General features: G+C 41.7%; 1 protein-coding gene across 1 annotated transcript in view; it reads right to left on the minus strand.

Moving 5' to 3' along the window:
• Nucleotides 1-1,502: 1,502 nt before the first annotated feature.
• The window catches only part of LOC126234828 (reversion-inducing cysteine-rich protein with Kazal motifs), a 383,413-nt gene continuing 370,653 nt past the window's right edge, over nt 1,503-14,262 (minus strand). Inside the window, exon 16 of the mRNA XM_049943570.1 lies at nt 1,503-1,904. Coding sequence (XP_049799527.1) covers nt 1,503-1,904 — 402 coding nt within the window. The remainder of the gene's footprint in view (nt 1,905-14,262) is intronic.

Below are 14,262 nucleotides of genomic sequence, written 5' to 3' on the forward strand. Positions count from 1 at the left end.
ACAATATATGTAAAGAGTTTAAAATACAACGTTTGTGTGGTTCGGTGGCTGTTGTGAGACTTGAAATAGCATGGAGTTCTGTAGTGACAGTTTCCGTGCTGCCTCGTAGGGATAATCTGCGAAGACTTGCACAAGACAGAAGACATAGTTGAGTCGGCTTCCGTACTGAATGCAGTGAATCGGGAACTAAGCTCAACTTCATAAACAACGATTCTAATAGAAGCTGTAGAGTAGTAGACGTTCATCACGAAGTTGACAGTGCTACTTTTGAAATGACATTATGAAAAAGAATGCAAGTCTTGCGAGGCAGTCGAAAGTAACTGCGATCTCCTGACAAATTGTTTCACCATTTTTCCTTTCAGCTGGCCACGCACAACACTGATAATTTTTAACAGAGGTTCTTTTTAGATTCCTTACGCAAGAAGTTAAAGAGTTGTAGCTAATACTAGTTATAGTTAGAGTGACTAGTAATAAGAAAATCGTCAGTGGTGAAGAAAGAGCTTTAGACTGCTGTAGGTATCAGTATCACGAAGATTTGAGATTTTTCCGCTTGTAGTGCCTTAATGCGTTATAAGAAAGAAAATAAAAGTCCATAGGCTGTTACACTCTTAGTGTGAGCGATCACTACGACTTCACTATCAGCCGTTCTGACAACGTCAAGATGATATAAAAAGGGAATATCTAAAATGTTGAACGACTTGCCATTACAACCGGGGAAGAATACATTCTCCTACAAACTTGTGCTCATAAGTAATTACATATTACTCGTAATGAGTTTCACTTTTATCTGAGTTAACTTTCATAGTAAATAGACGAGCACAGTTTTAACTACTGTTGGCACCTTTACAGAGTAGGCTCTTACTCCTTCTATGTAGCTTATGTACGAACTACGATATCTTCTTTTCTAGCCGTATTAACAGTATAAAACTATACTCAGACAAATGTTTCCAACACAGAATCACTGCTTCATTGAGCAAACACCTTACAACAGCTAGTACACGGAAATGGTTATATAGGGAGCAATTGCAGACGTAATTCGCCACGGCATTCAAATTGTGACGACTGCAAAACGAAGATGCTTCGTCGGGTAATGAAGCTGACGTGCAACTCAGTGACTGAGTTACGTCACACTTCTGCTCTGCTTCTAACCTACTGGAAGACAATAACGCTTTCAACTGTTGGCACTGGACGTAAATGAGTCCAGTGGAATACCGTGCTGCACGTTTTCTGACTGCAGATTCTGTATTATTGTCTGATAACACGGCGCACTCGAGTAACAAGTGCTCGCTCTCGTTTGAAACCGACCGTGGGAGGTACGAAGATTTCGCGGCAGTCGGAGAACAGTGGTTCCGAAACTGCGAAAGCTTAACGGTGAAGGGTTCGCCGTTTATGGTAACTGTTTCCTCCGACACACATGTAAGGAAATCGAAGAGAGAGCTTCACGAGAGGGAAGTGACAGCCAAAACACAGCCATACTGGGGCGACGGCGCGGGCAGCCGCTACTACGTCCGCACCGACAGAGCGCAGGCGGCCGCGGCGAGGGTGAGCGCGGCGGCGGAGGCGGGGGCGAGTGCGGGGGCGGCGGAGGCGGCGGCGGCGGGCGCGTGCGCGACGGCGGCGGCGACGAGCACGCTGAGCGGCAGCTCGCTGAGCACGCGCGGGCTGGCGCGGCGCACCAGCGCGGCCAGCTTGAGCGCCTCGCGCGCGCACGCCTCCAGCTGGAGGCGCGACGGCGGCGGGCGGCGGCGCGCCTCCACCACGGCCACCAGGTCCGCCTCCACGCTGAGGTAGCCGCGCACCGCGCACTCCGACACCTGCACCTGCCGCTCCAGCGCCGACAGCACCGCAGACACAGTCAGCGCGGGCAGCGCCGCGTCCTTGCTCACGTGCAGCGCGCGCTCCACCTGCACACACCGTCGCACGCGCTGCTCAGCGACGCATTCGTCCGAGGACACCCAACTTTACCTGCGTCTGTCACTGTACGTAAACTACTTAAAGTGTCTGCTGCAGCACAAAGTAGCTTCTTAGCTTCCTGCAAGGTATGTATGGAACTACAGGGTGTCCAGAAAAGGACTCCCTGATTTCAAAATTAAATATCTCGAAAACGAAGATCGATAGAGGAATGCAGTAAACGGTATGTTTATTGTGAAAGCTGTAAGAAGTTTACACAGCAGTTTGAAATAATAGTTACAAAATTTGCTAACAGATGACGCTGTAATCGCCATACGTAATGCCTAGTAAAAATACTGATCCGAAGCCCAGAGCGATCAGTTCCTGCCGGTCGCGGTGGCCGAGCGGTTCTAGGCGCTTCAGTCCGGAACCGTGCGACTGCTACGGTCGCAGGTTCGAATCCTGCCTTGGGCATGGATCTGTGTGAAGTCCTTAGGTTAGTTAGGTTTACATAGTTCTAAGTTCTAGGGGACTGATGACCTCAGATGTTTAGTCCCATAGTGCTCAGAGCCATTCGAACCATTTTGATCAGTTCCACTATTACGGCCTGTCCTTGAAGGACTTCCACAAGGATCTGTCATATCTCCGCTGCTGTTTAATTTATACATTATCGACCTCCCGACGGTGCCACATGTTACTGCCAGTTTCTATGCCGACGACACAGCGCTCCTGACTGCAGGCACCAGAATGGACCACCTCGTCACACGGATGCAGCGCCAACTAGATTTAGTGGACCACTGGACCCACAGGAACAAAATAACGGTCAATGCAGAGAAAACCAAAGTTGTTGTCTTCACACGTCGGAGACCCATCGTTAATGAACGCCTACGGATATCAGACCAGCCACTCCCCTGGGCAGCAACTGTACAATACCTTGGAGTGCATCTGGACGCCAAACTGCTGTATAGTCATCACATTATGGAGAAGAAGACGTCTGGCCTCAAAATGCTGGGAGCTCTCCTCCCATTTCTGAAGAGCTCGTACCTCAGCCAACGCACGAATCTCCAGTTGTACCACGCCACAGTCGAACCATCAATTTTGTATGGATCGACCTCTTGGGGTACTACGTGTGCCACTAACTACAAGAAGTTACAGGTTGTACAAAGCAGATGCCTACGATGGATCACTGGAGCCCAATGGTGGATCCGGAATCATGATATTCATCGAGCCTTAAGCGAATCTTACCTCTCAGACAAGGTCAAGGAGAAGGCACGAACCTTATTTCGGCAGTTGGACGTGATACGTGACAGTACACCACAACTCACCACAGTAGGTACGGTAGAACCCTTACGCAACCACAAATATAAAGTACCGAGGGCGATAGTATTTGAGCCTCCGTAAATGATATCCCTACGTAATTCTACATAATTTAAGGACATAAAGTCCTTTAGCACTTCTACACACATGTTTTCAAACACACACCAAAAGCAGCGAGTTAAAGGACCCTTCTGTGTGCCCAAACTAAAGCTGGAAGAAGAATAAATAAATAAAGAGAAAATTTTTACCGTTTCCACTCCCTACAGAAGTAAAAATCAACGAGGTTGATCAGACTTGAGCAGCACCACACACACACACACACACACACACACACACACACACACAAAAGAAAAAAAAAGTTCCACTATTGAAACGTGAAAGGAGGTTAGCGTACCGAAGGAAGAGATTAAAACCATGTACTCCATTGAACAACGCGTTTTTCTGGTGCTAGAGTGCACCAGGTTAGAAGAGAGTCCTACGGCAACAAGGCGAAGTTTTCAAGCACGATTTAATGTTCCAAAAGGACCCGATGTGAAAACCATTCGTACGCTCTTCGCAAAATTTCAACGAACAGGCAGCGTAACTAATGATCTAGTGGGGCAGATTGGCCGCAAGCAAACCGCAGTTACGCCTGAAAATATCACCACCGTTTGTGGAATTATTCAGCGAAATCCAATGTCATCCGTCCGTAGAATTTCATCTGAGACTGGTTTGAAGCGTTCCAGAACGCAGAAAATACTGAGAAAGAGCCTACACATGTTTCCATTCAAAATTCAAACGCACCAGGCCATACCGGTACGAGCTGTGCAAGAAAGGGTTGCCTTTGCTAATCAGATGCTCACAATGATTGATAGTGAAGGATTTGATGTTGGCTGCATCTGGTTTACAGATGAAGCACACTTCCACCTGAATGGATACGTGAATAAGCCAAACTGGCGATTTTTGGGTTCCGAAAAGCCATATTGGTGTGAAGCGAAACCCCTGTATTCTCCTAAAGTTACTGTGTGGGCTGCAGTATGCAGCAGAGGCATTATTGGCCCTTTTTTCATTCGAGAAACGGTCACTGGTGCACGTTATGTTGCAATTTTGGAACAATTTGTCGCCACACAGCAAGCGTTAGAGAATCGACCAGGTACTGAATGGTTTATGCAAGATGAAGCCCGACCACATCGGACCGAACAAGTGTTTCGCTTTCTTGAGGAATACTTCGGGAATCGAGTCATTGCTTTGGAAAATCTCAAATTTACTGGTGCAGGCATGGATTGGCCTCCATATTCGCCGGATTTGACTCCCTGTGACTTTTTTTGTGGGGCACAGTGAAAGACATGTTCTAACCGAAGCATCCCGCCGCGCTGGACGTGCTTGAATCGGCGACCTGTGTGGCATGTGAAACCATTTCGGTTGAGACACTACGAAATGTGATGGCGGATTTCATTCTTTGTTTACGCCACCTCTGTAGTGCCAATGGTGAACACTTTGAAAACATTGTGATGCGATTGTTTGCAAAGATTGTTTTCATACGATTATTTCACTTATGTATGCTCATATGAGCTGTACAGCGTACAGCGCCATCTGTTAGCAGCTCTTGTAACCGTTATTTCAAACTGCTGTATAAACTTCTTACAGCTTTCACAATCAACTTACCGTTTACTGCATTCCTCCATCGATCTTTGTTTTCGAGATATTTAATTTTGAAATCAGGGAGCCCTTTTCTGGACACTCTGTACACTGAAGCGCCAAAGAAACTAGTATAGGCATGCGTATTCAAATGTAGAGATATGCAAACAGGCAGAATACGGAGCAGCGGTCGGTAACGCCTACACAAAACAACAAGTTGAAAGGTCTCTGTTGGATTCCTTTCATGGTAATTTCTTATATCTCTTGTCATTTACGGCATAAATTCCACTTCTAAATTTACTGTGGTGTTTCTGACTCTATCTGGGAGGAGACTGAGCAGTGGAACGTGTTGCTTTTACACATAAACAAGAACGAACTGACACACTACTACACTTTGAAACACAGTTTATATGTAATTCACGTCACACAGTCTCATACGGAACCTACATGCGCTTTTTTTTATATAGTGTATATGATAAGACACTGTCATCCCCCTTCCCTTCTGTGTGAAAGGATGAATGAGCAGATGTATTTCTAGTTGCATGCTTGCTGGTAGCAGACAAGCCTGTCTGCTAGAGAACAGTAGGATCAACGTCGGAACAGGTAGCTACGCTTTCTAAAAGCAAAGAGGTTTCTATCCTTAGTATGGTCCTGTCCGTGCCTTGTCATGTTGGTATAGGAAGCTGCCTCTCTGGTCACTTCCGTTTGTATCTGTTAGGCACCCTCGGTAGGGGCTCACGCCAGTCTGTCCGTGCCGAGCGTCTGAAGTGGTAAGGTCGCCGGCTAAGCGCGCCTCTGCTAAGTCCGTAGGACAATGGATTTCTTAAGTTCAGCCTAACTGAAAATTTAATCACCTTTATTTCAGGTTTAGATCCAAAATATCTTATGTTATCTTAAATTGCCATGCAGTGTAATTCGAATGTGAAGTTCAGAATATCTTCCAGTAGTTGCTTTGTCACTACTTTGTGAGTAAAGTAGAACCACGTCTTTATCATCCGTAACTCTAAGATCATCAATCTTAAAATGCAAATGTGCGTGAGATTATAACGTCTCGTCTTGACAATATTTTTCAATATAGCAACTTTTCTTTATGTTCAACCCACGTGGGGTGTACTTTGTGAGACCAGTACCACGTGATTATACAATTGTTTGACCCATCAGGTTAATAGTAAGACGATAGTAACCAGATTGACTTTTTTCCTTTGTAGATTGCGTTTCGATGTAATTTATTTTAATTATCAAAATTATTGTGGAGTTACACTCTTTGTGTAATCCAAGTTGACCACGTGAAGCATGTGGTGTAATCATCAAAGTAGCCCTCAGCTATTCTTTTCGGGAAGATTTCACAGAGAGTTATGAATTTAGTATACCAGTATGTGGTAATTTCATGACAGACAGGATTGCGCTACAAACGTAACTTCTTTGGGTGAAAATTGAATCGGTTGGTTGTGGTTAATTTCCTCTTGCATATGTTTCAACGTTCTTCGTGAGTTATTTTATAAATGCAGTGTTGTATGCCGTCTCCCAATCTTGGCTCCATATTTGATGTGTTCCGTAAAATTACAAACTCACATTTTCACAATCCTAAATAAGGCACCAGTTTAGTTATGAATCAAGTTTAATATTTTGAAATTTTAACCGAACAATGATCAATGTTAAAATAAATGTGCAAATGTAAACTGATACATTTCTTTATATATATATATATATATATATATATATATATATATATATATATATATATATATATATATGCCCAAACTTTAAATATGTCTGCTTGTGTCTGTATATGTGTGGATGGATGGATATGTGTGTGTGTGTGCGAGTGTATACCTGTCCTTTTTTCCCCCTAAGGTAAGTCTTTCTGCTCCCGGGATTGGAATGACTCCTTACCCTCTCCCTTAAAACCCACATCCTTTCGTCTTTCCCTCTCCTTCCCTCTTTCCTGATGAGGCAACAGTTTGTTGCGAAAGCTTGAATTTGCTTGAATTTTGTGTGTGTGTTTGTGTTTGTTTGTGTGTCTATCGACCTGCCAGCGCTTTCGTTCGGTAAGTCACATCATCTTTGTATATATATATATATATATATATATATATATATATATATATATATATATATATATATATCACCGGTTGTCGTAAGATGACTATTAAAAGATTATAATTAATCTTAGTCTGGTTGGGAATTTGGTAAGCTAGACTGGATACCTGGGGAAACAGTTGCTCAGTAATGCAAGGTTAACTTACCCAGATAGCTCACAGCTTTTAAGCCCGCTTTAATTGTCTTGAATATCAGCACCGCTTTCAGAACAACTTAATGCAGCAACATTAAAAAGTGTCTGGCGCAGTTGTTAGATCGGTTACTGCTGCTACAATTGCAGGTTATCAAGATTTAAGTGGGTTCGAACTTGATGTCACAGTCGGCGCACAAGCTATGAGACACAGCATCACCGAAGTAGCGATTAAGTAGGGACTTTCCCGTACGAACATTTCACTAGTGTATCGTGAATATCAGGAATCCGGTAAAACATCAAACCTCCGACACGGCTGCGGCTGGAAGAAGATTTTGCAAGAAGGGGACCAACTCCGACTGAAGAGAATCTGTAAGTAGGCTGTTTAGGTTTTTATGTTGGTAACATCACGTAGCGCTCTGTATGAAAATCACTGGCTGTGCTGTGTGCTGTCTGTGGCTGGTTGGCATTGTTGAATATTCGCTATTGCAGTGTTGGGCAGTTGGATGTGAACAGCGTGTAGCGTTGCGCAGTTGGAGGTGAGCCGCCTGCAGTGGTGGATGCGGGGAGAGACATGGCAGAATTTTGAGAGCGGATGATCTGGACGTGTGTCCATCAGAGACAGTAAATTTGTAAGACTGGATGTCATGAACTGATATATATTATGACTTTTGAACACTATTAAGGTAAATACATTGTTTGCTCCCTATCAAATTCTTTCATTTGCTAACTATGCCTATCAGTAGTTAGTGCCTTCAGTAGTTCGAATCTTTTATTTAGCTGGCAGTATTGGCGCTCGCTGTATTGGAGTAGTTCGAGTAACGAAGATTTTCGTGAGGTAAGTAATTCATGAAAGGTATAGGTTATTGTTAGTCAGGGCCATTCTTTTGTAGGGATTATTGAAAGATTGCGTTGCGCTAAAAATATTGTGTGTTAGTTAACACTAAACTAAGAATAAGTGAAGAGCGAAATGTCTGAGTACGTTCAGTTGTGCTCAACTGTTTAAAAATCAAATAACGTAAGAGCTTTAGCAGCACAGTCATTCATAAAATTTTCTAAGTGGATGTTTCAAATCGTTCAACGTGACAGAAGTTCAACCGTCCTTCAGAAGTAGTTTTCCATGCTGTGCTATCAACAAGTGTCGCCGTGCGAACCATTCAACGAAACATCGATTTGGGCTTTCTGATCCGAAGGGCCATTCGTGCACCCTTGATTATTGCACGACACAAAGGTTTACGTCTCGTCTGCGCCCATCAACACCGACATTAGACTGTTAATGACTGCAAGCATGTTGCCTGTTCGGACGAGTCTCGTTTCAAATTCTATCAATTGGATGGACGTGTACGAGTATGGAGACAACCTCTGAATCCATGGACTCTGCATATCAGCTGGCGTCTGTTCAAGCTGGTGGAGGCTGTGTAATGGTGCGGGGTGTACGCAGTTGGAGCGATATGGGGCTCCTGATACATCTAGATATGACATTGACGGGTGACACGTACGTAAGCATCCTGTCTGATCACCTGCATCCATTCATGTCTATTGTACATTCCGACGGACTTCGGCAATTCCAGCATCACAATGCGACCCACCACACGTCCAGAGTGGCTCCAGGAACCTCTTCTGAGTTAAAAAACTTCCGATGGCCACTCCCGAGACACGAACATTGTTGATCATATCTGGGATGGCTTGAAACGTGCTGTTCGGAAGGGATCTCCACCCCCTCGTACTCTCACGGATCTATGGGCAGCCCTGCAGGGTTCATGGTGTCAGTTCCCTCCAGCACCACGTCAGTCTTAGATGATTCTGTGCCATGTCATGTCGAGGCACTTCTGCACCGTACACGATATTAGGCAGATGTACCAGTTTCTTTGGCTCTTTAGTATATTTAAAATGTGTGCTGCAGCAAAAGTAGCTTGTTAGCTTCATGTAAAGTATGTACAGAACTACATAAAGATTATGTAGAACAAAAATTAAACACTATCCATATTTTAGATATTTTTCCATTATTCTTATTTCTTTTTCTGTAAGCTACCAGTTTCGACACTTCACTGGTGCCATCGTCACGCCGCTGTACATTTAAACAACAGCAAGTATACACGGTAGTATATGTCTGGGCATAAGACAAGGTAATAAATAAGATGCCGTTACGCTACACAAACTGTAACATAGAAGGATGCACAGAGTTAAATGAACACACAAACCACACCGTAATAGAACATGTTCCCATCCTGGTTGGCTTCAATAAACTAGCATACAATACATAAAAGACATTTAACAGAAACTGCAAAAAAATGAGATCCGACTTAACCAATTAAATGAATAAAATGATATCAGAACACACTAGCAGAAGGATGTTTTCTTATATACAGAATATAAAAAATAAACAAGTAGAAAATAATAAACGCTTTCCTTTACTAGTAAGCGTTCTGATTTATGATCATTTCATACAATTATTAGTTATGTCACATCCCATATTTTTCTTTGTAGTTCCATTAGATGTCTTTTACGTGTAATGTGTTAGTTCATTGGTACCAACCGGAATCTGAAATTGTTCTGTTAAAGTGTCATTCGTGTGCACATTCAACTCTTTACATCCCTTTACGGTACAGTTGCATAACAAATTTACCTTACAAAATAAAGCGTGGCGGCTGTTTTCCTGACATTCTAAAGTGTGCACTTGGATTCAAAACGACTGGGAAACCATAAATCAAGTCTGTTTATCACGCTACATCTTTTTATGCTGCCTGAGATATGTCATGTGCGTCTTCTCTGGTGTTCATGAAGATATTTTCAAATTCAGTGCCCTGATGCTTTGTTGGAACCAGTTCCAGCAAAGACTGATAGAACTATATAAAGAATATTCCGTCAACTACGAGATCATCAGAGATATGCCGTAATCTCAGATCGGGGAAGGATGGGGATGTAAGTTGGCTGTGCCTATCATTAGTCGTGTTCCACTTATCCCAATGATGGGGTTGATTGGGTGTGGAAAATTGTAGTTATAGAACAACTTAAAACATTAATTTATGAGCTCCATTGTAGACAGTTCGCAGTGGAGTAAAAGGAGCTGCACAATACTTTTATTCCACCTTCATCTCCATCACATTGCCAACAAGACATTTAATACCCTCTGTTGTTCAATATTTGTGTACAAATATTCTGAATGTCTTCCTGTACTCCAGGTAACACCTTCAGGCCTTTCCAGAGCCCGTTTTTCATTTCGACACTAGTGATATTATAATGCTCTCCACTGTTTCTCTATCAAAAGAGAAATACAGATAATTACGGTTAAAATAAATGGATACGTGTGGTGAAAATCATTTATCGAAGAATTCTGAAGAGGGCTCTGAAGAAATTTTTAGAATTAACAACACACAAAATTCTTATAATACTATACTGTATTCCTACAAAATTATTATTGTTTAGGGAAATCACAAAAAAAAAACAGGATATGGATTGCCTGACGTGGATTTGAACAACCAACCTCAAAAGTGTGAGTCCAGTGTTTTACCACTGCACCATGAATCTCGGCAATATTTGACGAAAGGAATGTTGGAAACATCGACACTTGCTGGAATGAATCATTTTAGTTTGCTACTAGCCTCAATAATAAATGATCATCCTTAGAAACAGAATCCACCATCTTAGCATGCTTATCCTACACAGTAACCTTGTAATTAAAGGCATGTTAAAATTATGTGCCATTCACTCCTGCTTCATCACAAAACAAAAGAACACCAAATATACCGGAATATGTCAGCGCAAAATTACGGACCTTAGAGTAGTTAATTCCTCACAGAACGTTCATTTCCGACATCATGGTTTCTTAGTCGCAGGGTTGATATTGTCGTCGTTTCTGTGCCTTAGAATGATAAAAAAGTTAAGTGACTAATTGTTTTATTTGTGCATTCTTTTAAATATTTGACAGATATGGAGACTACTTATCGAAAATAATAATGAAATGTTACAGGAAAACATCGTTTCAGTTCTCAATAAAAACAAAATATTATGAACTCAATCGATACAATAACCTCATTTTAATAATCCTGTTTGTACATGTTTCTACAGCTTTGACATATTAAAAGAAAGAACTTGGTTCGTTATCGGCTGTAGAATTTTCAGTTTATTTGCTGCTGACGAATTTAATTTTACGGTCACTATCAAGCAACGCACAGATTATCACAATGCTCCATGTCGCAACGGAAGTGACATACAAATTAATTCACCAGTCCACATGTGGAACACATTAACACCAACATATTAATTATACAGGCTTTAATGGACAATTTTTTTTCTTTTGAACATCTTCATATTAGCCTCGTGATATTCAGTTCAGTGGTATGTATTGCCGGTGATAGAAAGTGTGAGGTATGTTCCGTGTAACCTAAAGCGATAGACTCACATTGTTTCCCTTAATGGCACTGGCTCCATAGTTCGACATATCTCTGCTTATCGCCGTCAGACGGTTTGAACTATGCTAACAAACTGTTTGAATCCTAACTGAAACGCAACTACACTGTCTCACTATCAGGCGACGAAATGTAACATGGATTATAATGTCCGAAAACGTGAGAAGATGAATTAGTGAGATTCTCTAACAACTTATAATGTCTAGCACTGGACGAAAAATAAATAACGGATGTCAACAGAACACTTATCTCTTTTCAGAGTAATCAGTAAAGAAAATATATCGAAATAAGAAAAACACATGTGAAAGAATGTAAGTGTGGTATAAGACAACGGAAAATAATAGAATTAATTTCGCTATGTATCTGAGAAAGCAGATCTTTACTTACTTCAGTGGTACAAGCAAACAAAAGAACAACTTCCAAACTGAAGGAGTGGAGTGGCTAGAAAATATAAGAACTAGTCCCATAATAAAACTCGACCAAGCCAGACTGAAAATAAAATTGAAGAATATAAACTATTATCTGGAGAATCTAATTCTGAACATACACACCCAAATTAAAGAAACAAGGAAGCGTGTACGTTGTTGAAATCTGCTTTTACACATTTATTATGTCAAAAGGTAGATAAAAACTATTTTCTACAGAAAGGAGAGACAATAGGTCTCTAGTTTTTCTCCAGGAAAATTAATATCTAAGTTTTACATGAAAACGAAATACAAACAGCCAGCTGTAACATTTTGAATACTTTCCAAGGCACACAGCGAAGTCTCATCATTGCCATCTGCAGCATTCAAGTATTAACCGATCTGTTTACAAGGAACTGTCGGACACTGGAAAAGGTTCCTGGAATTTGTCTGAAAATATCGAAAATTTCTTACATGTAAGGCATTAGATCTTCCACTGCCTCCGCAAGTTCAGAATACGGCAAATCCTTTACATGACCGACCAGAAAGGATGCGACTGGCATTAAATATGGTATCCTAGGGAAACAAAATTCGGAGAAATATCATCACTAGAGAAGTAACTAAATGTTTTCAACACATATTATTTTGTCTTAAGCAGTTAATTGTATTCTGCCATCCATCTGACTTTATAAAGGTGATTTATCTGCCCCTTTTAGTAATTGAACCTCGTGGTGTACAAAATTCAGCAGTTTCTTAGAAGGTGAATTTCTTTGGATTACATGGACTAAATTACAGCACTTTGTATTGGAATGTAATTTATGGTCTATGGGCGCATTGGATCTGTTAATTACAATGTGATTGCATTTCCATTCTTCAGTAGTGCACATACTTAATTGTGTACCACACCATAGTGAGTAAAGATTCAGTCACATATTAATAAGTGAAATTTGAGTTTAACGTCACATGACACACAACACTTCTGAAAGGAAGAAAGAACGGAAGACATGGGTTTAATGTTGTAACATATAGTTCCAGGCCGCACACGTCTGCTCGTCCTCTTCGCTACTATGGACGCTATAGCCAGTTTCCCGAATCGAGGGAATGGATGATTTTGTTCAGCCTGGACATGGTGGGCTGGCCGTGCCCTAATTCTTCTCAATGGATCATGGTCCGGACCCACTACACTTTTTCAAGGGAGAGTAATTTTCCGTGAATCACAGGTGTTTTCCGACAAACATTGGAAGGAAATCTCTGGAAGTTGTAGCAAGCAGCAGCAACGTCTCGAGGAGTTCTGTTAGTGGAAGTAGGAACTGGCGAATAGCAGTTCCTACATTCTGCGTCGGATGTTGATTGGCTCGAAGGTATAAATGTTAAAAGATTTGGCGGAGTGAATTTTGAGGTATTGATAGCCACTCGACCACACGCTATCAATACAGGACGGCGGCAGCGAAATGGTGGCTCAGACTCCATACGGTCTTGAATGAAACCTAATCACTGACCATGGATAGTTTACATCAAGTAATTTTGGAAACTCGTAGGTGTCGCAGAAGAATGCCGAAGAGCAAATAGATAAGATTGTTATTAAGGTCGCCAGTCTTATGACTTGTTTGATCCGATCTGACTTGAATTTCTTTCCTGTGTTCCTTCTTCATCTCAGAGTAGCACCTACGCCCTACGTCCTCAGTTATTTGTTGGCTGTTTTCTAATCTCTGTCTTTCCCTACATTATTTGAGTTCCGCAGCTCCCTTTAGTATCATGGAATGTGTCGTAACAATTATCATCCTACCTGTTCATGTTAAAGTTGCCCGACGTCCACTTTTTCGCCGACTTTTCGGAGAACCTCCTCATTTCCTTTCTTATCAGACCATCTAGATTTCAACGCACTTATGTAGCACATTACCTCACACGCTTCGATTTTCATCTTTTTACAGGTTGCTCACAGTTCATGGACACTACTATACAATGGATGTGTACAAAACGTACAAACTCAGAAGTTTCTTCCTCAAATTGAGGCCTGTCTTTGGAAGTAGTAGACTTCTTTCGGCCAGGAATCTTGTCTTTGCCTATTCTAGTCAGCTTTGTATGTCCTCCACGCTTCATTAGTGATAGGATCTTTTGCTTCCAAGGTAGCAGAATTTCCAACCGTAATCACAAATACTGATATCAAGCTTCTTACTGTTCTTTTTTCCGCTGTTTCTCATTGCATTTGTCTTTATTTGGTGTGCTCTCAATCAGTGTTCTGTACTCAAAAGACAGTTCATTCCACTCAGCAGATGCTGTAACTCTTCTTCACTATCAATGAAGAATCGTATCACTAATATTCTTTCTCCCAGAATTTTAATCACGCTCTTGAGCCTTTCTTTGATACCGTCCGTTAACTATAGTATGACCACCT

Source organism: Schistocerca nitens, chromosome 2, assembly GCF_023898315.1.
Source record: "Schistocerca nitens isolate TAMUIC-IGC-003100 chromosome 2, iqSchNite1.1, whole genome shotgun sequence".
Taxonomy (NCBI): Eukaryota; Metazoa; Arthropoda; class Insecta; order Orthoptera; family Acrididae; genus Schistocerca; species Schistocerca nitens.